This window comes from Clytia hemisphaerica, unplaced genomic scaffold, assembly GCF_902728285.1.
Source record: "Clytia hemisphaerica strain Z4C2 unplaced genomic scaffold, Clytia hemisphaerica genome assembly, whole genome shotgun sequence".
Classification (NCBI taxonomy): Eukaryota; Metazoa; Cnidaria; class Hydrozoa; order Leptothecata; family Clytiidae; genus Clytia; species Clytia hemisphaerica.
In genome coordinates, this window is record NW_027103833.1 from 386,156 (window position 1) to 410,804 (window position 24,649).

The 24,649-nt window shown below is 35.3% G+C and overlaps 2 protein-coding genes across 3 annotated transcripts; both read left to right on the plus strand.

The window, feature by feature from the left end:
- The first annotated feature begins 1,707 nt into the window (after nt 1–1,707).
- Nucleotides 1,708–4,482, plus strand: LOC136806875 (serine-rich adhesin for platelets-like). 2 transcript variants are annotated; one of them, XM_067063451.1, is made up of 2 exons: nt 1,708–1,801; nt 2,183–4,482. In XM_067063451.1, the coding sequence occupies exons 1-2, from the start codon at nt 1,747–1,749 to the stop codon at nt 4,405–4,407; spliced, it is 2,280 nt and encodes a 759-aa protein (XP_066919552.1). In that variant the 5' UTR covers nt 1,708–1,746; the 3' UTR covers nt 4,408–4,482. The 2 variants fall into 2 exon arrangements, with proteins under 2 accessions (XP_066919552.1, XP_066919553.1); XM_067063452.1 differs by having other exon boundaries at nt 1,726–1,878.
- A 2,822-nt stretch (nt 4,483–7,304) lies between these two features.
- Nucleotides 7,305–23,337, plus strand: LOC136806876 (uncharacterized). The gene is made up of 9 exons (XM_067063453.1): nt 7,305–7,345; nt 9,176–9,485; nt 10,830–10,950; nt 11,464–11,610; nt 12,719–12,884; nt 15,527–15,624; nt 20,872–21,015; nt 21,934–22,231; nt 22,959–23,337. The coding sequence occupies exons 1-9, from the start codon at nt 7,314–7,316 to the stop codon at nt 23,119–23,121; spliced, it is 1,479 nt and encodes a 492-aa protein (XP_066919554.1). The 5' UTR covers nt 7,305–7,313; the 3' UTR covers nt 23,122–23,337.
- The last annotated feature ends 1,312 nt before the right edge of the window (nt 23,338–24,649 follow it).

A 24,649-nucleotide genomic window follows, 5' to 3' on the forward strand; every position in this document is an offset into this window, starting at 1 on the left:
ATGCTTTTGAAATTTACAAAAAAACAAAAGCACATTTTGAGCATGTTCTTTAAACAATAGGTTCGATTTATAAACAAAAGAAATCAAATTAAAAGTTCGAAAAATGCCTTTTCTGTTTCATTTTAAAAGACGCAGAGATTTTTAGCTTCGATTTTTTTGTTTAGATTTTTTAAAAGTTGTTTTACGCTTTTGAGACAGATTTTGGCAGGACATTCTCCATAATTCAGCTTTTGAGGGGAAAATGTTTTGTTCCAGTTATAGCAAGAAAACATTTTAGGGGACAGAGAAACCATATGAACCAAATGAAGGTTCGAGTCATGAATAATAGACTATACAGTTCGAATTAGAGCAGAGTTGTTTTGTTTTGGTTCGACCAAATAAAGATTTTAATCTTTCATTAAAACATATGTTTGACCCACTGAAAAGTATATGAAAAAGAAAATCAGAGGAAAGGGACCCAGATGTGCGGTACCTAGATATACATGGGTGCTGGGTATGTGCGGACGATAACGGTCGTTTTTCACTTTCCAAAGTCTAAGGGTTGGAAAAAAATAAAGTGTAGTCTCTCTTAGGGTCGGAAAAATCACAATTTATATTTCAGAGAATTTTTTTCAGTTTCGAGAGAAACAATTTAAAAAAGTCTTCGAAAACCAAAGAAAGTTTTTCAAAAATGTCTTTCTAAGGGTAACCTTTTTGCAAAAATTTAAACTCTCTAAGGGTTGGTTTTAAGAGGTCCCGTTCACACATATCCGTGTTCTACTAACACTAGTTTCCCCTCTCCCTCTGGGAGGGGAAGCTGGATTAAGGTGTTTCCCCACTGGAAATGCTTAAATGCTCAATATTGGTCCAATAAACTTGATATTTGGTCACATGAAAGTATTTGAGGTAAAAATAAATATTTAAAAAAAAAAATTTCAATTTCCCTAATTTTCCTCATTTTGAGCATGATTTATTAGCCATTTAGAGGGCTCCATTCTGCAGTAAATGGAGGACGCAATTTTGATCAGAATGTTTTCAAATTTTGCAGGTGCATTTTATATAGAATTTTCCATGTTCCCTATAAATTTCTAAGAGTTTGGACTATTTTTTGTTGAGCTATGCTATTTTAAGTACGCAGTTATTAATTTGGCAAAACTTGGAGAAACTTCAAATCGTCACATTGAGCTCAATTTTTTTGCTGTCTTAAAGAAATTTATAGGGAACATGCATAATTCTAATATAAACATTCCCTGAAAATTTCAAGTGAAAAACTCAAACCGTTCTTGGGTTATTTTCTGCAGACTTTCTAAAAATTAAATGGAGAAAATCACGTTTAAAGTTTTTTCTTTACATTTTAGCCAAGAAAAGGACAAAGAAGGTCTAATTGAAAAATCTTTTTGCTTTTTTCTAAAAGTTGGACATATCAGCACTCATTTAAAGTCATAAAAGTCACTTTGATCACAAACGGCGAGCACTAACGGCGAGCCTAGTCAAATTTTCTTTAAATCTTAGGCGCAAAATAACTCCTTGTGGTGGGCGGGGAAATTCCCCAATGACCAAATAAGTTCCCCAGAAGTGAAGTTCAACCAACAGGAAGTCTTTCTAGGTCAACTTTGAAAATGGTATTTTCCGGTGGGGAACCACCTTAAGATTTCACTCAACTTCGTGATAGATGATTCCAGTAAAAATGATTCAAGAGACGGATCAAAATAGACTTAACATATTCTTTAACCAATTTCTTTTTTCAGAAAACGTTTAAAAATAGACATGACCAGTCTCAACATGACGGTGGATGACGAGCTGAACTTCGCCGAAGCTGACAGTAAGATTTCCGAGATTGTCTTCTTTGACTATGCGAAGGGTCGTACATAATAATCCTCATAATTTTCAGTTTTTGAAGTGTGTATGATGGTTTCATGTTTTGTAACTTCCGCCATTGTGGAAGCAAACGTTCGATTTGTGTAAGGAATCACCTCTAAAAATGTTTACTTTCATTTGCAGAAATTATGTAACTTGACAAAATATGAAAAACCTCTATTCTTGATATTCATGATGCAATGTTTTATGCGGAAGCACCCAAAATAACCCTGGCTTTACCACTAGCTTTATTGCTTAGATTCAAACACCCAGGCTTTTTTGGGTGCTACGGTATAAAGCATTACATCATGAATATCACGAATTGAAAACTCTTCTTCTTTAACAGGCGATTCCGATTCCATCAGCGTCAAATACTTACTATACCCGATCATTGGCTCCATATTAACGGCCCTTGTAATCATCGCCGTTGTAGCCTTCATTCTCTCAAACCGGAAATGTCAAAAACGGTCACCCAAAGATACGGAATCACAAATCTTAAAAGAGAAATTAGAACAAGAGAAGAAAAGAGCATTGAATACTAGTCTTGTTTATTCAACAATGCAAGGCAAACCCGTCTATACCTCGATAACCCAGCAGGAGGAAAACGAGATAGCCGAGGAGGTTCGGGAATGTTATAAAACGATATCTAATAATGTGAATCTGCCGATTGAATGTTGTGCCAATGGTTATAGTTATATACCGAAATCACAATATCCAGATAAAGAGCCAGAAATAATGCTCAACAAGTCCGGTAATCCAGAAAGTCATGGGGAATCTACATTTAGATCGAACACCGAGAATCAGAATATTGATTTAGAATCTGACTTTGACAATGATTCGTTGTTTAGTTTCCATCAAAATGAAGACAACCTTTGGCAAGATCACCAGAATATGGATAATGTTCAAAATTCAAATTTTCAACAGCATGGGGAATATAAAAACGAGTATGATTCGAATCACTCATTAAGTGATTGTAAGGATGATGAAAATATCCCAGAAAGCATTTCTTCTAGAAGTGAGGTATACCCAGAATGCAATTCCAGAAAGAATACTGTAACTAATAGTCGAATTTCCACGTGGGTTAAATCAGATGAAGACCGAGTTTCAGAAGAATTTGATAATCGTGATTTTTCCACCAAAACAAATTTTGATTTCGCTTACGAGGATGATGAATCCGTATTAACGTCAGTATCCCGTATGGATCGGCGACGTATAGAAAAACTACGCGATACAGAATTCTATCGTAATTTACAACAAAATGATCGTAAAGCATTAAACTTGTCGTTAGATAGTATCGATTTTGATAATATAGACTCTACGATTAATACCCCGATTTTTGGGAACACGAAACGATCGGTGTCCCACGAAGAGATTGTATCTGTAAGCTCCAAAGATGGCGATAGTGCTAAGGATTGCCAGCACCTTACCGACGATGAATCCGATTACGAAAGTACTCTTTTAGAATGGGAAAACATATCTAAGAGAAGTCTCAAGAAACCGTTACAATACATCGATAAAGATTCTGAAAGTTTTTTCAAGATTGTCCGACCAGAATTGAACCCAGATGAATTCAGCGAATCGGGACGAACTTTTTCGGATGATTTTAAGAAATCTTATCGTGAAGGGTCAGAGTTCTTAGAAAGCTCTTTATCTACAAATACTTATAGTTATGATCGAGAAAGCAAATATATCGTAATCGAACGGCAAAATCAGGAAGTGAATTCTGTCAGACTGGTCTCACCCGCATTCAAGGAAAAGAAACAAAGCGTCCATAATGGAGGAAAACATCAAACGGCCTCTAGTCTAGCAACTAGTCACACATCCGATTTTCAATCTAACCTGGTGTCTCATTCTAGTAAAGAAACTTTAAATGAAGAAGACTATGAAGAATTAGCTGCGAATCTAAGCTATGATGACGAATCATTATCACTCACGCTGACGGATTGTCAATCTCAAGAAAATTCTGATTACTATCCACCATTTGCAGGTTTGCCGAACCTACAAACACAAGAGCGAACATCTAAATATTATACACCTTCAACTAAAAACTATATCGGATCTGGTAACTTGTCATTATCTGACTCAAACATTCAAACACAATCTAAGAAGAATCTTGATAGAAACCGATTGCTTCCTTCCAATTTCATTACTGGCAGTGATCGACAGTTGGTTCGGATCTCAACTTCACAGTTAATCAGTTCAAGTCTAAATAACAATTCGCTGACGTCAGCATCTACCAACAACGAGGCCATTTTCGAACCCGACAATGCGAACGAAACATCAAATGATAATTGTAAATTCGTAAATTCGTATAAGGATCAACAATCAAAAACAGCTAAAAATCAACGTACAGTTCCGTATCATTTACGAACACCGACTAAATTCCGATCAGCACGTGCTGGGAATCTGAGCGCTTACATCAGCTCAAGACAGTCAGCCAGTAAGTCTGGTTCAACTACACCATGTAACAGAACTTTGAACAGATCAGCTTCTCCAAAGATGATGGCAACTCCAAAGAAAACTAGACAATCACCTGCACGAAGAATGTTTTCCAGTAGTGCTAGGAAATAGATAGCCTGTACCAGACTCTTCTTCGCTGACTGAAAAGGTTAGAAAGATTAGAAAGCAAGTTCTTTTTCAAAATATAGAAAAAGCCCGTGGCGATGGCGTGACACAGGCTAGGAAATAGAGAACAATGGGCTTTTCAAGAAATAGTCCTTGCTCGTCTGTTGAGAATATCGGATAGTTGAGCTAGACATCAAGGGGGGCTGTGGAGCTCGAAAAATTATATCCTCAACAGGGGGAGGGTATGGAAAATTTCTGAAAAAGCCCAATACTCTTGTGTGCTTAGTTGGGGGGAGTGGTCGTATTACAATTTTTGGAAAAAAATCACCCCCATATCACTTTATAATGATCCCCCATTTTATTACCTTTATGCTACAAAGTGCCAAAATTGGCTAAAAACCTTCATTTTCGAAAATGAAGCACTTCAAAAGCAAGTCAAAAGCACTTAATTATGAACCCCCCCCCCCAATTTGTTGATTTTTATCTGGAGCACCCACCCCCTGCTTATTCCTACCCACTCTTCAATTAAGCATGCAAGAGTACTTCTTTCAATTCTAGAAATTATTAGCTAATTTTTTCAAATTACAAAGGAAGGGATAGCAGAAACTTGTAATGTAGCTCGAAAAGTAAAACAATTTCCCGTACTAAGAATATTCCTGGCTTATTTTGTATGATTTTTGGCTGTAAACCATACCTTGAAATTTGGATTGAAAGGTCACTAATGTTCCGTATTTGTTCATACTCAGAAAAAGGCGAGTTCACTTTCCAAGAAAGCATAGCTGGTCATGGTGATACATACAAACTGTCTAATGGATTTTGGTGTAATTATCAATTAGGTATTTTAAATGGTTTTACAACCATGGACTTTAATGTTTGAGAAAAACACTGGAAAATGCTCTGGAAAAACCATGGAATGGTCCCCCCTTCCCCCCCAGTGGCAATGTTTAGTGCGAACGACCTTCCCACCAACTTTTCCAATGCCCTTCAACATTGCCACTGGGGGGAAGGGGGGGGGAGGAGGGTTGTCTCACAATTTTCGTCCATGATTGTAGATCTTGTAAGGCTGCTTCTTATTAAATTTTGGGGCAAATTTGGGCCAATAAACGGCTAAAAAACGGGGTTTTATGGACTTAGTGAAAAATTGGATCATTAATTTTTTCTGATTTTTTGCATGAAAGTAGGGTGCCATCATAGGTAAAGGTAAAGATGGCTGAAGCAGATTTTTGCAAAAAAATTTTGTTGGCTCAAAAAACGCATGTTTATCTATAAGAATCACTTGTAATAAGCATACATCAATGTTCTTAGTCAAATTACTCAATTTTTATATGAGAAAGATGTTTTATTTTGCTCATGAGGCCTTACTGTTGAAGAATATGTGTGTTTAGACAGGAAATCTGGGTTGCTTGGCGTGTTTTTATAAAAAAACTGGCCAAATTCGATATTTTCTCATAAGCACATTATCAATTACTTAGGTATTAGCTTTTCTCGAGATTGGCTCTTTCATTCTTTATGATTTATTGCACAAACATGCATAACTATAAACCCTCGAATGTAACGGAGCCCGATTTTCGAAAGAAAATGTTTTTGGGCAAATTTGGGCCAAAAAAACGGCTAAAAAAAGGGTTTTTTGGACTTTGTGGAAAATTGGATCATTAATTTTTTCAGATTTTTTGCATGAAAGTAGGTAAAGATGGCTAAAGCAAATTTTTGTAAAAGAAGAATTTTTCAGCTCAAAAAACGCATCTTTATCTATAAGAATCACTATTAATAAGCATACATCAATGTTCTTAGCCAAATTACTCAATTTTTTGATGAGATAGATGTTTGTTTTTGCTCACAAAGTCTTGAATATGAAAGAATATGAAAGAGCATGAAATTTTGGTTTCTAAACGTTTTTTTTATAAGAAACAAACGACTAATTTTAATAGATCGTCACTATTTGTGTTCTGAATGATTGTTTAATGGTCACGTCACGTAGATATCAATTATAAATGTGTTAAATGCATAACTAGGTAGGTCCATAAAAGTATCACTTGTTTGGTACGGTATTACGGGATTCGACGAAAAAAGTGACGGGAAAACGGTATTTTAAAATCAGACGGTGACGGTATTTACCCTATTTTTTTGTCATTATGCCGTTATTTCAACCTCTACAAACCGGTGTGACGATGTTGTTAATTTCGCCTTAGCGAAAGTATTACAATCAGCATTCTGCGGCGGCGGCGGCGAGGAAAAAAAATTAGAAAACAAAAGTACTTGATACGGTGGACGAACTCACTAAAAATAATTTACAAATTACACGCTCGTATAACCACGGACGATTTTTGCAGGTTTTCTTCGGATTACGTCATATATCTTTGTGTCTTTAGCTTCACAGTTTTAATTTTTTCTTTATTTTCTTATAAGCATATACTTTATAAGAGTCAAATCAATAACTCTTGATAGACGGTGATATACCTTTCGGTAATTAGTTCTTACAAAGTAAACAAGGGATGGTGCACAATATGAGCATATTTATTTTTCTTATAAGCATAAATAATATCAAATAATCAAAAAGTACACAGTCATAAATATATTCATAAAGAATATTTTATTAATTTATATTCTTTAATTTCATAGTTTAAGATGCAAGACAACGAAATTTATGTATTTAAAATGCGGTTTTAACGAATGACGCTTGGCAACTCAAACGTTTTTTCAACGTCCATCTAAGGACCATAACATTCATATCGTCTAAACTATGTAGCAAGGTTACGGGAAGATTTTGCACTCAATGGCATTTGTTACGAAAGTGAAAAAAAAAACAATTGAGAAGGAAAACTTTAGACAAGATTTTTTTACGATTTAATCGGATTTGAAGTCAAAGTTTTTAGTTCTGTTTAGTTTTTTTTTTTAATAAAGTTTTGAAGAGGATGATGATGAAATTTTCAATTTTGATATGCAGGTAGATATTTGATTTGTTTTTTTTACTGTTCACTACTTGTACTGACTGAACGTCAATTCAACGTTTATCAAACCATAGTATAAGAAAGCCGCGGCTGGAATATGTACTGCATTGTCTTTTCAGTTTATTGCTGTTCCATCTCTGTCTCCGAGCTTTATAAGAACATCAAGATGCTCAGTTTATTATTGGTAGATAGTTTTTGAAATTTTTCTCTTATTTTCCTTCACAAAAAGTTTTTTTGTTGCTAGATATCTTTGAATCTGTACCCAATAGAACACTTGAACTAATTTTGGACATATTTTAGGGGTATTTTGTGGAAACAATAGTTTTTCGCCAAAATTGAAATTATAAGAACTATATTCAAGATGACAACTTTCCTGTCAGTTTAAAGGATAAATTTTGAAATTGCTGGCTTGAAATTTTCACAGTATTATCTTGATGTACTTTTTCATTGATTTCTAAAAAGATTTTACTGAAATATTGTGAAGGCATTTCGAGGCACCTCATTAATTTTTGAGTTCTTTCAGCCCAGCCATTTTGTGCTTGTTTAAATTTCTTAGTGTTGATTTTTCCTTTACAATGATTTTATAATGCAAGTGTATTATCAAGGGCATATCATTAATGTCTAAAACGCACTGAGAAATAAGTATTAACGACAAACCAATAAAATTTACCATTTAAGATGCTACATTACTGATCTCTTGATCAAAAAATAGTCATCAAATACGACAGAGATAGAACAACAGAAAATCAAATGTTATCATTCCAGCCGCGGCTTTCTTATACTATGATCAAACGTAAGAGATACAAAAACAACAAAAAGTTTAACAAGTTTTTCTAAAGGTCGGGATTTTCCCCTTTTTTGGGTCCTTTTATTAAGGGTATGCAAACCCTGAAAAGTAAAAATATCGTCTCTCCAAGGGTCCTTTAGCGTAAAAATTTGGTCACGACGGCGGATATGAAGTTTTTCTTCTCCAGAGGGTCCCCTTTGGTAGCTTTTTTAAAGAAAAATGAAAAAAGTACTATATCCGCAATCATGTGTATAATGGATTTCAGGGTGTGACCGTCTTCCTGGGGTGATTTTTTCTCGTGACACAAAATATCTTTCTGAACCTGGCTGGACCTCTGTGCTAAATTTCATTATCTCTTTACCATTTTTTTTTCTGGGTAGTTATGTAATTTTACCTTATACCCTTAAGGGAAATAATTTTGGCGGGAACTAATTTTGGTGGATTTGGCGAATTTAGACGAAATTCACCAAAATTAGTTCCCGCCAAAATTAGATATTTTGCTCACTCGCCAAAATAAGTTCCCGCCAAAATTAATTTTTTTTGTTTTTTTGCCCAAATGAACCCTAAAATTCATCAAAGTTGCTCAAGATAAGGCAAAATAGAACAAATTTACGCTGTCATTCGCCAAAATAAGTTCCCTTAAGGTAATTTGTTATAACTTTAAGCTTAAAGGGACCATAAAGGGACATAAAATTAGTAAAATGTAAACATTGCGCGAACTACGTGTCATTAAAGAGAACAATTAAAATCACGTGTCCAAAACAAACTTGTAAAACAATTGAAACAATCAAAATCAGCCTCATTTGTTTTTATTTTTTATATTGACATGTGACATTTGTTTTGATTTTGTATCTCGCTGCAAACGGTTTGTTTACAAATTTTGTCAATACTTTTATGTCCTTTTAAGTCTCGTTGTTTTTAATCATAATTTTTCAGCCTCGTTCCTAAAGGTAGTTTATAATGAATTTTCAGCAAATCTGTTATCTATAAACGACCTAATAAATAATGTATTTTGACATATTTTTGGTATTATTTTCAGTATTTTGCTGGGCTCAGTAGAAAGTCAAGAGCTCAAATTCAAGAAAGACACGTCATGCTCCACCAAGATGGCGTCCAAGCTGCGAAGACACAGTATTTTAATCGCAAGCAAGATCTCAGGCAACCAAGCAAATATCGCTACATTGCGAGATTGTTTTACCGGATGTTCGAATCACGCAAATTGTGAAATGTTTGCACATCACGAAAAAGAGAAACGCTGTATGTTTTTCAAAGAGATTTTGGTCAATGAAGTGCTTTCAAGACTCATTTTTGAAGGATGGAGTCCTGGCAAAATAAACGCCCAAGAAAAAGTATGTTTCTGAAAAATTCGAAATTCCTATATCCACCGCACTGGCTCAACTTCAGTATCTTTAATGTCACTTGCTGACCAAATTGTAAAGTTGATGAAAAAAAAAGAATTTAAGCCAAATGGGACCATTTTTGAAGTCTTCATTTTGTCTGAAAGCTTTTAGCCTCGTTTCGGGGCTAAAACTAGTGGCAACACCCTTAAAAATCTAAATTTTGAAAAATAGTGACTCACAGGGATTAGGCCAAGCATCAAGTGTGCAAACTTTAAGTCAAATCGGACCATTTTTGAAGTCTCCAGTCTGTCCCAACGTTTTTATCCTCGTTTTATACTCGTGACCGCGCCCTTATTAAATGAAAACTTTGAAAAAATTAAAAAATCATCTCCAGGGATTCGCTAAAGAATCAAGTGTGCAAAATTTAAAACAAAGTCAATATCTCAAACACAATTTTACGTAAATAAAAAATCAATAAAAATTAAATCAAATCTTGAACACAGTTTTTCGTATTAAACCTCTCGGCTAAAAGTTCGATCATTCACACGGGGTCTACGACAGACCGACTCGACAAACTGTACACTGAATGTAAAAATAATGGGAATGGGTAGAGATTTGAACCGGGAACCCTTATGGCTGACCCTTGACACTTTTGAGTTGTGACACCTACGCTACCACGCGCCTCCTTCCTCCATTAGAAACTCGGAGTTCAAATAATAAAGAAGAGTCTCTTTAAAGGGACATAACAGTACTTGCGAAATTTGTAAACAAACTGTATGCAGCGGATACAAAATCAAAACAAATGTCACATGTCAAAATAAAATATCAAACCAAGAAATGGCTAATTTTGATTGTTCAATTGTTTTACAAGTTTGTTTTGGACACGTGGTTTTAATTGTTCTCTTCAATGACACGTGGTTCGCACAATGTTTACATTTTACTACTTTAATGTTCCTTTAAGTCAAACCTCTAGAACTCCTTAACTTGAACAATTTTTCCCGTCCCTCCAGTTAACATCACCTAACCTAAAACTCCACAACTCGAAATTTCCTTAACTCGAACAAATTTGTATCCAGCTTTGCCGGTTCGAGTTATGGAGACTTTGAGGTCTTTGATGACTTTGATAATATATGAATGAATTTGGAGATGAATTTCTCCCGATTCACTGTCTCTGTCCAGTCAGTAGACAAGAATTCACTTCAGGTTCCCCATGGACCCGTAGCTCAATGGTAGAGCAAATGCCCGCAGACGGCGGTGGCTTGTTCTAGACAACATGAGAGCAAATATACTCACTTCATTGTAATACATAAGGGCGAAATTCATGATATAAATAAATGCTTTTCTATTATTCAGATAATTTCATACATTTCGGATACCTGTTCTGAGGAGTATTGCCGAGATTCATGTCTATCTGGAGTAAGAGAGACTTGCACCCCGTCTTTATACAGACTACCTGAATGTACAGCATATGATGGTAAGAGCTTTCCATTTCTTCTTTCGATAGCTTCGGAAAATGGACAAAAAGAAGAATATAACATAAGAACATGTTAAGAACATTTTTAGGCTTAAAACTCAAAAAGTTAAGAACATCCGAAAGGATTCAAAAATTTTGGATGTTCTTATAGATAAAACGTGTACGTTTAGCCTTTCGAAGGCCGATAGACTGGAGTCGTTTATAATTCATGGTGTATTGGTTGACAATATTAATACAATGATTAGACAACTGCGTCAACCTGAACTTGTATCATCTTGTATAAAGGAGAATTTTTAAAATGATACCTTAAGGGAAGAAATTTTGGTGAGAAGAAATTTTCGCGGAAGATATTTTTCGCGAATTAAGGTCTCGAAAATTTCGTATTTCGCGGAAGAAGTTTTCACGAATTAATGGCATAAGACTTAATTCGCGGAAAAAATTACGCGAAAAAGGGGCAAATATTTTTGGCGAAAATTTCTTCTCTTAAGGTAACCATTTCCTTCTTATATGTAGGCGTTTTTACTGGCTGCGATCATGCAAGGAAAATACTGCAGCAAAATCCATCCATGGGTTTATCATTATCCTCAGCCTCGTTCGATCAAACCATCAGGATAAGCATTGGAGGAGGTTCGGTTTATGTCCCCTGTCAAGAACACGTTGGTAAGATAACCAAACGCTATAAGGGAATGGTTAGAAAGTATCTACTAGGGTGGGGCTGGAGGATACTTTCGAAATATATTCCAAAACAAATTCGCACCCCTCCCTTGATATCCTCAAAAAAATATTCAAGCCCTTTTCCCTAACCAGTCATTATATTTTCGACACCCCCTCTTAATATAGAAAACCCAGTAAAGACATAAAAATTTTTTGAGACCCTCCCCTAAGGGTGGTAAAAATTTGAAAGCCCCCCCTCCTAGTAGATATTTTTTGACCACTCTCCCTAATTCGAATCTTCAGTAATTCAAACTGAGACTATCGAGCCCTCAATCGTAAAGTAATGTTACTACTGATACTGTCTGTAATTCGAATATTTCCCTGATTCAAAGAATGTTTTTTTCGGTCCTTTGAAGATCGAATAAGAGAGAGTAAATTATTTTTTCGAAGCCACTTGTTCATAAGGTTGCTTAGCATTCTAAGTCAATTTTGGAAAAATCTGCTTAAAGCCATCTATCCCCAACACTACTCTTCTGTGCCTAATTGTAGGGGGTCACTTTGCAATTTTCGCCCCAATTGCATTTTATAATGACCCCCCACGACCCATATTATGAAATTTTATGACTTTTTTATAAAAAAGTGCCAAAACCTTCATTATTTTCCTAGGGATTTTTGGGAAAAATATCCCAGAAACACTTAATATTGACCCCCATTTTATGAGTTTTCTCCCAGAGTACCAACCCTCCTGGGACCCCTTCCCATTGAAAAAATTGGCCAAAATATCGTCCCCACTGAAAATAGCTGAATAAGTCAATCATCACTGCAAAAAAATATGCTATTTTTCCCATCCCCACTGAATTTTTTTGAAAACAATGGAATTCAAATCCCAAGCCATAAAACAATTGGGAATATTTGTCCCATCGAGTTTCGGTCCGTTATTTTTACCCCCCCCCCCCTGCCTGAAAAAATCCTACCGGGTCTGTGAGAAGGGGTTGTTAAAAGGAGCTTCATCTATTGACTATACAAATATTTGATAATCCCGGGTTTTTAAATCATGGATTTTAGAATCATTAAATTTCACTAAAAACCGCAAATTTTGTTTTATTGCATTTAGAATATACTCAGATCGTAGCCGGAGATGGTAAATGCATGGCCGATGATAAAGATAATTGGTACGGCTTCTATCGACGTAATTGTTATGGCGGTTATGGCACAACCTACGCTTACAATCGTATAACGCATGTGTTAAAACCATTATATCGTTCCTGGCAATTCTTTAAGTAAGTTTTATCATTCCATGCTTTGTATGAAGTGTTTTGAAACCATCATTTTCGTCCCTATCAATTCTTTAGGTAAGTTCTATCATTCCATGCCTTGTATGAAATGTTTTGAAACCATCATTTCGTCCCTCTAACAATTTTTTAAGTAAGTTAGTTAGCTAGAAAAATAACTATATATAAAAGTAAATAAATCTAGGAAATCACAGCGCTATGACAAATAAAATAAATAGTGTATGTAAGAAAAACTAAAAATATTAGACACACTATAACCCATCAATCACATTTTTCCAAGAATTACGATCAAGAGCAAGACCAGACCAATTAAATCTATCAAGATCAACAGCCTTCAAGGCTTTAAACATACCACGACCATAAGTGAATTCTGGCGACCTAACCCAAGACGATAACAATTTAGAATTTGAGAATAGATTTCATGAATACGATGATTGGTCTTCATTCCGTGAGCATGTTTTGAAGCCATCATTTCGTCTCTATGAATTCTCTAACTAAGTTTTACCATTCCTTGCCTTGCTTGAAATGTGTTGAAACCATCATTTTGCCCCTCTATCAATTCCTTAAGTAAGTTCTATCATTCTATGCCTTGTATGAAATCTTTTGAAACCATCATTTCGTCCCTATCAATTCTTTAAGTAAGTTCTATCATTCTATGCGCCTTGTATGAAATCTTTTGAAACCATCATTTCGTCCCTATCAATTCTTTAAGAAAGTTCTATCATTTCATGCATTGTATGAAATGTGTTGAAACCATCATTTTCGTCCCTATCAATTCTTTAAAAGTAAGTTCTATCATCCCATATCTTGTATAAAATGTGTTGAAACCAGCATTTCGTCTCTATGAATTCTCTAAGTAAGTTTTACCATTCCTTGCCTTGCTTGAAATGTTGAAACCATCATTTTGCCCCTCTATCAATTCCTTAAGTAAGTTCTATCATTCTATGCCTTGTATGAAATCTTTTGAAACCATTATTTCGTCCCTATCAATTCTTTAAGAAAGTTCTATCATTCCATGCCTTGTATGAAATGTTTTGAAACCATAATTTCGTCCCTATCAATTCTTTAAGTAAGTTCTATCATTCCATGCATTGTATGAAATGTTTTGAAACCATCATTTTCGTCCCCATCAATTCTTTAAGTAAGTTCTATCACTCCATATCTTGTATAAAATGTTTTGAAGCCATCAGACAAGCTTGAAGACAAAGAAATGGATAAATTCAACCCATCATTCTAAATCCGGTGCAAATCGTTATAGGCTTCACTTTTTCTTGCTCGACAAAGGTTGAAGATCCCTATGTTAGCCCTTTCGAGGGTTTAAACTCAACAGGCTCTTCAGAAAATGTCCGTACATCGGGAGGGGGTGGGGGTGGAGGATATACTTTAAGGGCAGAAACTTTCGCGGGCAGAAACTTTCCCGTTTTTCGTGTTTTTGGCATTTTTCGCGAAAGTTTCTGCCAGGTAAGAAATTAAACAAGAAATTTGCGAAAGTTAATTTCGCGAAAAATGAAATTTTCTTAAAAATCGCGAAAGTTTTTTCCAAGTTTTAAAAGCCGAGGAGAGTCGATATTATCGATATTATCGCAGTGAATTGGATTCGGAATGGGAGGAAGAAGTGCAAATAGTTTATTTTTCATTTATTAGCATATCACTCTTTCGATTGAAGAAAAAAATTAGATTTGAAATAGTTTTTTATTCACTTTCCCTAGCCACTCTGGAAAGTTATTGCTACTAAAATTGAACATTCGCAAAAAACCGCGAAAGTTTCTTCCGTAAATTTTCTTCAAAAAGTAAAAATCGCGAAACTTAAATCCGCGAAATTTCGCGACTTTTCGGTCTCGCGAAACTTAAATCCGCGAAATTTCGCGACTATTTGGTCTCACGAAACCTTCTGCCCTTAGTGTCCGGAAAAATTTGCCTTTTCCGGGGGGAGGGGGGTAAACTTGCTCTGTTTCGGGGCAATTTAGCTCTGTTTGAGGTTAATTTGATTTTCAATGGGATTAACTAATGCTTGTCCGGGGGGTTAGACTTGTTGTCCGGGGGGGGTCAAAAGTCACAATGTCCGGGGGGTAAATTTCCAAAAATATGGTTATATCCTCCACCCCTGCAAAAGCCCAATGTTGGAAAGGCAATGTTTATCGGTGTTAATTGGGTATTTTTTTATATTGTTAACCGGTTACTTTTTCGAAGCGGGCTACATGGCTTTTTGCGCAATGCAATTGGTTCTTTTCGCATGACGACGGGCCTACATTGTCCAGAGTTGCCCGTCGTTAGGAAAATTCATTGTGACGTCACTTTTTCAAAGGAAAATGAACAATGCGTTGACATCATTTCTCTCATTTTTTATTTCTGACGTCAGAAATTATAGCAATTTTCTATCTCTTTTCGCTTGTTTTTTCTGCTTTATTTCGCTATTTTTCCTGGATAAAGCGCTAAAAATCAATCAAAGTTGAAGGAAACGGTTAACAAATACAATAATGACCGGGTTTTTTCGGGCTGTACTGAAAATATTGCCCTCGGTCAACGCAACAACCTCGCAAGCTCGGTCGTTACTTGACCTCGGGCAATATTTCTCAGTACAGCCCTCACTAACCGGTCGTTATTGTATTAATGTTTTTATCTACTTAAAGGATGGCTAGTCATAATTATTATTATCGCTGGGACGTGTCGCAACATTTGATGCCGACCGAGGATGAAGCAGAGAAAGAAACTTTCAAGCGCACAGGATGTAAGTGAAAGCAATCTCATATTCTAATGGTGGATTTGCGGCCGCCCACGCTCAACATCTTAAAGAGCGAACAAATTTTCAATCGGAGAGGAACGATAGTTCGGCCTTTGATTCGTCTAGCAAGCTGGACGACTAATTCATACATAATAGAAATAAACAAAAAGTAAAGGACGGAACAATTTTTACACATTCTAGATTTTATACACACTAAATCCTGTAACAATAATCGTATTATCATATAACGCCTATACTTCTGTATTACACGCATTATGAACTACTCCAGTCTAGCCTTTGATATGCTGCATCCGCATTCGGGCTCAACTAACTTTGCCTGTTACCCTGAAAATATATTAGTTGGACAAGCCCTCCCACTACAAAATCCTTGACGCGAAATTCCTTAATCTAAAACCTGTCAGATGTTGAAGATTTACAATCATGGTTGTAATATTTGAGCAAAAAGGTAAATTCCCGCGAAATCTTATAGCCACAATCGATTTGGAAGCCCTCTAACTTAGGTTGAAAGGGTAGAGTTTTAACTCTGAGTTTTAACATGAGACTCAAGACTTTTGATCCAAAAGTTCAAAAATGGTCCAATAAGGCTCATAATATAGCCTGGAAGTCTATAAACCCGAGCCAAATTAAAACAATCAATTCAATTTTATTTGACGTCAAATACAGTCGCATCGCGAGAGCAGCAAAAAATGTGCACAATATGGCGGAAATAACTGGAAAAATATACGAACGAAAATCCGAGGAAATTGGTTATTGTACCCCATCAAGCTGCCTCATCCATGCAAACAAAAATAAAAAGGACACTTTACAATGCAAGAAATGCGAACGTCGAGTTCATTTGGCTTGCTCTGAGCTTCCTCCTTATCAAATCCAGCTTTATCTTCAACACAAATCTAGAAGCTATCAATGCATGAGCTGTGTGATCATAACACCAGAATTGAAAAAGAAATTGAACTTCAAGTCTGTTGGAGATTTACAAAAAGATATCGATGCATGTGAGAACATAATAAAAGCACAACGGGAGGACATTTCAAATTTGAAGGCTAAAGTGTCAACTAACAATGTGAATAAAGCAGTCGCAGAAATTGAAAACACCTTCAATAAAAGAATTGACGTGCTGGAAGGCAAAATAAATAAAATCGCAAACAAGAAATCTCCGTCTGTGAATGAAATTGCTTGTGAAAAATCAAGTTATTCAGAAATAACAAAGAAACATCTTCAGTCGCAAACGAAAACGATAAAGCGTTTCCTTGAAAAAGAAACTAAGGATAAAAAATGGATTGAAGCGACTTCGTGTAATCTCATGATACATCATCTATATGAAACTACGGAAGACACGAAAGAGATAGCGGATAAGAAAGATATCGACTACATAGAAAAACATGTAATTTCAAAACTGAATATAGGAGAAATCAAGGTAAAAATATCAGAAAGAATCGGTACCCTAACACTTGAAAACGAAGAGAAAAAACATTACCGTCCATTGAAACTTACATTTCAAAGTGAGGAAGATAAAGAAAAGGTGCTAAAGGGGATCTGCAATTCAAGACGCCGTTACGAATTTAAAGCAACAGACGATCTGTCAAAAAACGAACGAAACCTCGTTAAGGAATGGTGCCAAAAGGCAAAAGAACGAAATATGAAGAAGAACGATGACAGCTTCCAGTGGAAAGTCCGTGGAAGCCCAAGAACTCGACTTTATATGAAAAAAGTACTTGTACAATAAGAATAAGAACTTTGTTACATTATAAAGATAAACTGTAAATTTAAATGAGATTGTTTCATAGAGGTCAATGGACCTGCGAAATATACTTCTATAATAAAAATATAATCGATTAAATTTAAGAAAATCGATTTTCTCGCCCCAACTCCAAATTTCGAAAAACGAAGAAATAAGCTTAATTCTCAATAGATTTCGACCATGATTGTAGAGCTTTTTTTTAGCTGTACCATGTCAGAATATATGAAAATCAGCAAATACAAAATATAGACCCTTGCAATGACTTCGCACAAAAATAGTAGCTTGTCTTGTTTTACGTATATTATTTGCAACCAATCCATGATATTCATGACGTAATGTTTTCTACGGAAAGACCCCGGCTTTTGCCAGTAGTGGCAGATTTTATACAACTTTTGTCTAGTTAAATTTGCCACTGCTGGCTAAAACCGGGATCTTTCCATAGAAAACGTTACGTCATGAATATCATGAATAAGACGATCTGAAAATGACGTAATATTATAAGACATTGATTGCAGGGGTGAATATCCTGAATAGAGCAATCGCAGCCGATGTTTTTCGACGTTCATCTAACGTTTATGGAAATCATGAAAATTCATGAAAAATTATGAAATTCTTGCCATTTGCTTACACAACAATTTAAAACAAAAGAAAAAACAACTATCTCTTCTGTTGGCGCCACCAAGGAATCACAAATCTTTGAGAATATCTTTTGTTTATTTACTTTGTCAGCATAGGCTCCACTCTATATCATAAAGACTCGAACTCACAACCATGCCATTCGCGGGTATTTAGGGGCTCAACTGCCACTCGGTAGAGCTGGAAGTGAATTCTTGTCTACTGACTGATCAGAGACGGTGAATTGGGAGAAATACATCTCCAAATTGCTAGTGTGTTGGGATCCACCAACTACTACACTAACGGAAGGTTTGGGCATGCGACCACAGATATTAATCATGAATATTGCCCTTGTGTATTACAATGAAGTGAATAAATAAATAAATATATATAATACATAGACTGAAGTCGTTTATAATGCATGTAATACAAGCGTATTATGAGAATACGAATGTTGTTACGGGATTTAGTTTGTAGAAACTAAACTAAAATTGTTCCCTCCATTACTTTTTGCTTTATTTCTACTATGTCTGAATTATGCAGCAAAAAATGGCTTTTAGAATTGCACCCTAAATCGGTGAAATTCATATCCTTATACAGGGTGTCCCTAATTAAAGTATCGAGTCGAAACACAACTATGAGTAGAAAGTTTTATGTGCGAGTTCACAAAATTGTTTTTTAAGCTCTCCCTCTTTTTTCTTTGTCATTACAATTAATTTATACGTTGTAACTACAGTATATGGCCCCCAAAACGGAGACGGCCCCCAAAGCGGAGGTTTTCATTAAAATGAAGATTCTGACTTGTAGATTTATCAGAATTAAACGATTTTTGTTTATTTTAAAAGAATGATGGTTATACTTAAAAATGAGCATGTTTTTGCTGGTTTGAGACAGATTCAAAATAACATATTTGCGTCTAAAGGAAATATTGTAACACCAAAATTAGATAAAGATTGCATATAACTCACTCTAGCTCCTTGGATATTGAAAATAAGTTATGAAAACGGGGTATAGGAAACTTTCTACACCTAATGCCGTTCAGAAAATGCAAATACATCTGTGACTTTAGAGGCTGGGTAAAAGATATAGCATCTTGAAGGTCAACCATTATTTTGGAGCCCTAGAATCAGCATTGCCAAAACCGAAAATTCTAAATATGAGAAAAAGAAAAAAATCTTGGAATTCTATTCCTATCACCTTGAGTGAATAGTTTATAACAAAAAATTAACATTATATATAAAAATTTTCTCTGAATCAGCAAAAACGGCAAATTCTGTCATTTTTTTGCAAAATTTAGGAGAAAAATATCTTTAAAGCTTAATATTTTCAGTATCAGTTAAGCTTTTTTTCTAAAATTTTCACAGCTTATTCCATACATGAATGGAACTATTTTCAAAAGAGATTTGTTTTCAAAAACCTGATTAAGACGTTGTCAAATCAAAATTGTCATTTCGAAAATTTCTAAATTTTCAGTTTGGACTTTTCAATATCGAAAATCTTGAAATATTTCATAAAAATCATAAATTTTCCATCCATCGGGTCGTAAATTTAAGGGAAAACACAAATATGTTCATAGTTTTTCCCGCTATTACCACTGGGCTTAATAATTTGATTTTAACTACACCTCCATTTTGGGGGCCCCAAACCTGCATTTTGACAACCAGGGATATACTGTAAAAATTTTATCAAATAAATTTATGCCCAAAACCCTATAAATCATATTTCAAAACTATGGTCAAAATTTTGTATTCATATCTTAGAGATATCTCGAGAAATCGCTAAAATTTCAAACCTCCGTTTTGGGGGCCATTAGAAAAAAGCTACCTATCTTTAAGCGATTGAAAAATATTGTTGAAATTGAAAATTTTGAAAAAGAACTTCCAGGAAATAAAGTAGAGATGTTAAAGGTTTTCATGCAGCAAAAATTTTTGTAAAATCTATTTTCCTCTAGATTTGAGAGAAATTTCAAATTTGATCACCGTTTTGGGGGCCACATACTGTACCTGTTGTAATAAGCCTGTGTGATGGAGAACGTTCTTATATTTTAGCGATAACACACACAAACTTTTCTACTCAATCGCATGTTCAAACTCGATACTTTAATTAGGGACACCCTGTAGTGCATACATATCTGCTATCTTGAAAAACATACCCTTAACCCTATTTTTATCAGCTTTTTTGCTAATAGCTACATAAAGTTTTATTTGATACTCTGTAACTTTTAACATTTAATATTACCTTATTAGCCACATGTATACCAAATTTTATCATCATACCAGGGGAAGAGATTTGTAATTGTAATTTAATTGTCTTTGAACGAGCGTTGCACTCCTTCGTATGTTTCCGACGTAATTGCTCTCTATTGTCTTAAATCCGCCAGTGATCCACCTAAAACCCTGTCAAATCTCAAAATCTTAAAAATCGGCAGTTACATCTATTTCTGATTGGTTCGAATTTATTGACATTAATAAAGTTATCAGCTGTAAGTTGTAAAGCAAGTAACATGGGAACAAAATCACGTGAACTTTTTCGAGTAATTGCATATTTTTGACTGCATTGATATAATTTTGCAACCTGTGTTTTCTTTTTTAAGACCATGTTCAGACGTTACAATTCCGTTACGTTCCGTTCCGAAACGGTTCCGAAACAAGTGTGAACGTCAAAATTCGAAACGTCAAAAAAGAAGACGTTACAAAGCAAAACAGATCAAAATGATTTCGCTCCACTTTTTTCATCGGAACGGAACTGCTCCGTTTTCTTGTTCCGAAACGTTCCGAAACCAATATGAACACACTCGATCCGTAACGAAAATCATACCAGAGCGAAACGGAACGGTAACGTGTGAACATGGTCTAGTACTTTTTTTCTCTCTCTTCTAGTCGGAACATACCAGATCAGTGATGGGCGTTACATGATGAGAGAACTACACGTGCATATGCTCAATTACTTTTACCAGGAACTTTCTTCACCTCCATTCGCATCATCAACTTTGTCTCATGAATATAACAACTTCACAAACATACGTAAGAAAATTATTCATCGACCGCTTGAGAGTAGTTTTAATGGTGTAGATATATAAGTATTTAAGTTTGCCTTTCCTCTTAACAATACACCTTTTCGTCCGTAGCCGTCAATTTCCGCGCGGGCAATTTTTTGTCCATTTTACCACCCTAAAACCGTTCCAGTCTTTTCACATCTAAAGACAATAGAAAAGTGTAAAAAAAGGATTGGATCGAGTTTAGGGTGGTAGATTAAATAATAAAGTGACAAGCGCCTGACCTCGCGACTACGGTCGAAAAGGTGTACTGTGGCAGTTCATAACGTTACGAGAAAGGGTTTGTAAAAGTTTCTTATTTTTTGAAGCCATTGGATGTTCTTAACTTTTTGATTTTTAAGCCGAAAAATTTTCTTAATATGTTCTTAATATCACTATTTTGTTAGTTTTTTAAAGCAATTTCTTAAGAAATTGGGTATTTTAGAGTCCACAAAGCCTTGAAATGTTCACAGCTTGTATTCTTAATAGTTTCTTCTTATAAAAAAGAAAAGAGTCAAAGCCAGATTTTTTAGCTACTTATATTCCTATGAGCATCAGCATAGCAACTTGGATGAAAAGGTCATTACACGTTTTTTATAAGAACAAGCTATATTAGAACATAAGGCTTCGACGGCAAAAATGTTAAGAATAAGTTAGAAACATTTGAAGGCTTTGTGGACTCTAAAACACCTGATTTCTTAGGGAAATTGGCAAAAACACTCACAAATTGGTGAAATTAAGAACATGTTAAGAACAATTTTTAGGCTTGAAACTCAAAAAGTTAAAAACATTCGAAGGCTTCAAAAATTTTGATGCTCTTATAAAAACGTGTATTTTTTCTAAATCTTATCAAGGAAACTTGAGAAATTGAAAAAGTCATTTTTTTACTTTTCTTTGTCAAAAACAGCTGGCGCAGTGAAAGTCTCGCTATATGAAGGCTTCATCGGAAACTTGGATACCTTGCACGCCCAAACGCCTTCAAGAATTGGGCGTTATGACAACTTCGAATCTTTTAATTTCGATCGTTTATTGGAAAACTATGGTATGATTTTACAGACGTATTTTGTACCTCCGTCTGATGGATTGTATCGTTTCATCTTGGTTTCTGATGACGATGCAAAACTCTTCATATCTTTGAATGATCAAGAAAGTGACAAATTTGAAATCGTCCACAACCTAATAGCAATTGGAACAACCGATTACAGGTTTGTTAGTAGCTTTTCCTTTAAATTTTTTTCGGGTTTCGAAGACGAGAGAAGAGGGGAATGAAGCAAAAAAGTGGGGAAGGGGACAGATGAGAAGGTGAAAAAGTGAAGAAAAGAAGAGGGGCAAGATGAGAAGTAGAAAAGAGGAGAAGCGGCGAAGGGGGGAGATAGGATGAATAAAAGCGGGAAGGGGGAGACGGGAAGGTGAAAAGAGGGAAGATAGGAAAATAGGAAGGGGAAAAAGTGCAAAGGAGAGAGTAGAAGGGGGAAATGAGGGAAGGGGTGAGATGACAAGGGGAAGAGTGGGAGGGGAGACGAGAAGGGGAAAGAGGGAGGGGGAGACTGGAAGGAGAAAAAGGAGAAAAGATGAGAAGAAGAAAAAGGGGAAATGGAAGGTTAGAGTAAGGAGGAAAGATGGGAAGGGGAAAGGGGAAAGGGGAGGGAGAGGTGAGTGTGGGAAGGGGAAGGGGAGAGTAGAAGGTGAATGAGGGGAGTGGGCAAGAGGAGGGGGGGAGGTGAAAGAGGGAACTGGACAAGAAGAGCTTGGGGAAGGGTAAGGGGAGAGTAGAAGGTGAAATAGGGAACTGGACAAGAAGAGAAGAGGGAAGGGGGGAAGACAAAAAGGTTCTTTTTGTGAAAGTTTCATGATAGAGGCCTGGGATTCAAAGATTATCTTTGCATGGTATGGGTTTACAAGAGCTAATTTTTTGGTTAATTTCTATGATAGCCGTCAATCAAGCGCCATTCAACTTCAAGCCAACCAAAAATATTACATGGAAATTATCGGACGAGAAATACACTATGATGATTATTTTATCGCAGGTGTTATTTTGCCGAACGGAGATCAAATTGTACCGATTACCTATCAGTACTTGGAGCATTATTATTGATCTAACGAAAAAATATCACGGGAAATTATCGCACAAGATTAATATTTTTAATATTTTTAACACGTTGTTTATAAGAAAGAAAGGTCCAAAATTTTGGAAAATATTTTGAAGGATGTTTTTAACCTTTTGAATTTTAAGCCTAAAAATGTTCTTAAAAAGTTTTTTTTTTCATGTGAGTATTTTTGAGCAATTTCTTGAGAAAATGGGTGTTTTAGAGTTCGCAAAGCCCTAAAATGTTCTTAACCAGTTCTTAATATCTTCACCATCAAAACCTTATGTTCTTATATATTTCATTCTTATAAAAAACGTGTATTGATGGCTTTTGATAGTACCAGTAATTTATCTGGGCCATTTAGGCGTACAAACTTTCGCGTGCAGAAACTTTCGCGAGGACGAAAAATCGCGAAATTCACGACATTTACTTTCGCGAATTTAGCGGGAAAATATTTTTTGCGAGCATAAACTTTCGCGAATCAAGACGTAAAATTGAGAATTTTCACATGAAAAAATGGCTTAAAGGGACAAATACTTCTTGAATTGGCTTGAAACATTTGTCCTTTGACTTATTAAAAAAAAAGTTACATTTCATTTAAAGTTTGAAGTTTTACAGATTTTCTATTTTGTCAAGAATTTTTCGCGAGCATAAACTTTCGCGAATGGCCCTTCCTAGAATTTTTAAAGACATTTACTTTCGCGAAAAGGGCCAAAATTCGCGAAAATCGCGCGAAAGTTTGTACGCCTAAAGTACACGCTTTTTTATAAGAATATACTTTATAAGAATATCCCAAGAATATTCATGATGAAATTGGCCGCAAACTATTTTTTGGATTTATGCTCAATTATGCCCAAATGAATAGCGTCGTCAATAATAGTTGATGATAATTTACACCGATAACAGTTATATGAAAATGATCTCGTAGCTAGTGTAAGGGGTCGTAAAAAAGCCCCTCTTTTCTGAACTGTCCCTTAAAGTCTAGTATAGTATTTATTGATAGTGATAGGGTTAAAATAAAAAAACAATCTCTATTCCGGGATTTATTCCTAATTTAATCATGTCTATAGTATATTTAAAAGTTGTAATATTATTCTTAACTATTTATTTGTAATAAATTCAAAAAAAAAGTTCACTGTACTCGTGTGACTAGGTTGTGAAATTTGTAGCCTCTAATTTCACCTGTCTTTTCATGATTCCAAATTTTCCCAAATGAATCTAATCATATTTGAGAAATTTCACGGCTTTTTCAAACCTCAAAATGAGACTATTTATATATCGTCAAAACTATTATTGAAATTATGAAATTCGAATTTTCAACGTAGTTTCTACGCGTGAAAAAAAACCCTTCCAAACACATTTTTTTCAAGAAGTGATTGATTCGATTGTTTTTTGGATTTATTCTTCAACATTGAAAGAACTTATTTTTACGACAGCTAGTCTCGAGGCCAGAGCAGAGTTTATCAACTTTTGAACCATAAGGCCCAATAAATCATTTCTTGAAGAAACCTGTTTGAAATCGGCTGCTGACCCAGA

What these genes read in the sequence shown, in the direction of transcription:
- LOC136806875 (XM_067063451.1), top strand. Translation starts at nt 1,747, where the DNA reads ATGACCAGTCTCAACATGACGGTGGATGACGAGCTGAACTTCGCCGAA. An exon ending in GAACTTCGCCGAAGCTGACA is followed by an intron (nt 1,802 to 2,182) that starts GTAAGATTTCCG and finishes CTTCTTTAACAG; the next exon opens with GCGATTCCGATTCCATCAGC.
- LOC136806876 (XM_067063453.1), top strand. Translation starts at nt 7,314, where the DNA reads ATGATGATGAAATTTTCAATTTTGATATGCAG. An exon ending in AAATAAACGCCCAAGAAAAA is followed by an intron (nt 9,486 to 10,829) that starts GTATGTTTCTGA and finishes TCTATTATTCAG; the next exon opens with ATAATTTCATACATTTCGGA. An exon ending in CGTTCCTGGCAATTCTTTAA is followed by an intron (nt 12,885 to 15,526) that starts GTAAGTTTTATC and finishes ATCTACTTAAAG; the next exon opens with GATGGCTAGTCATAATTATT.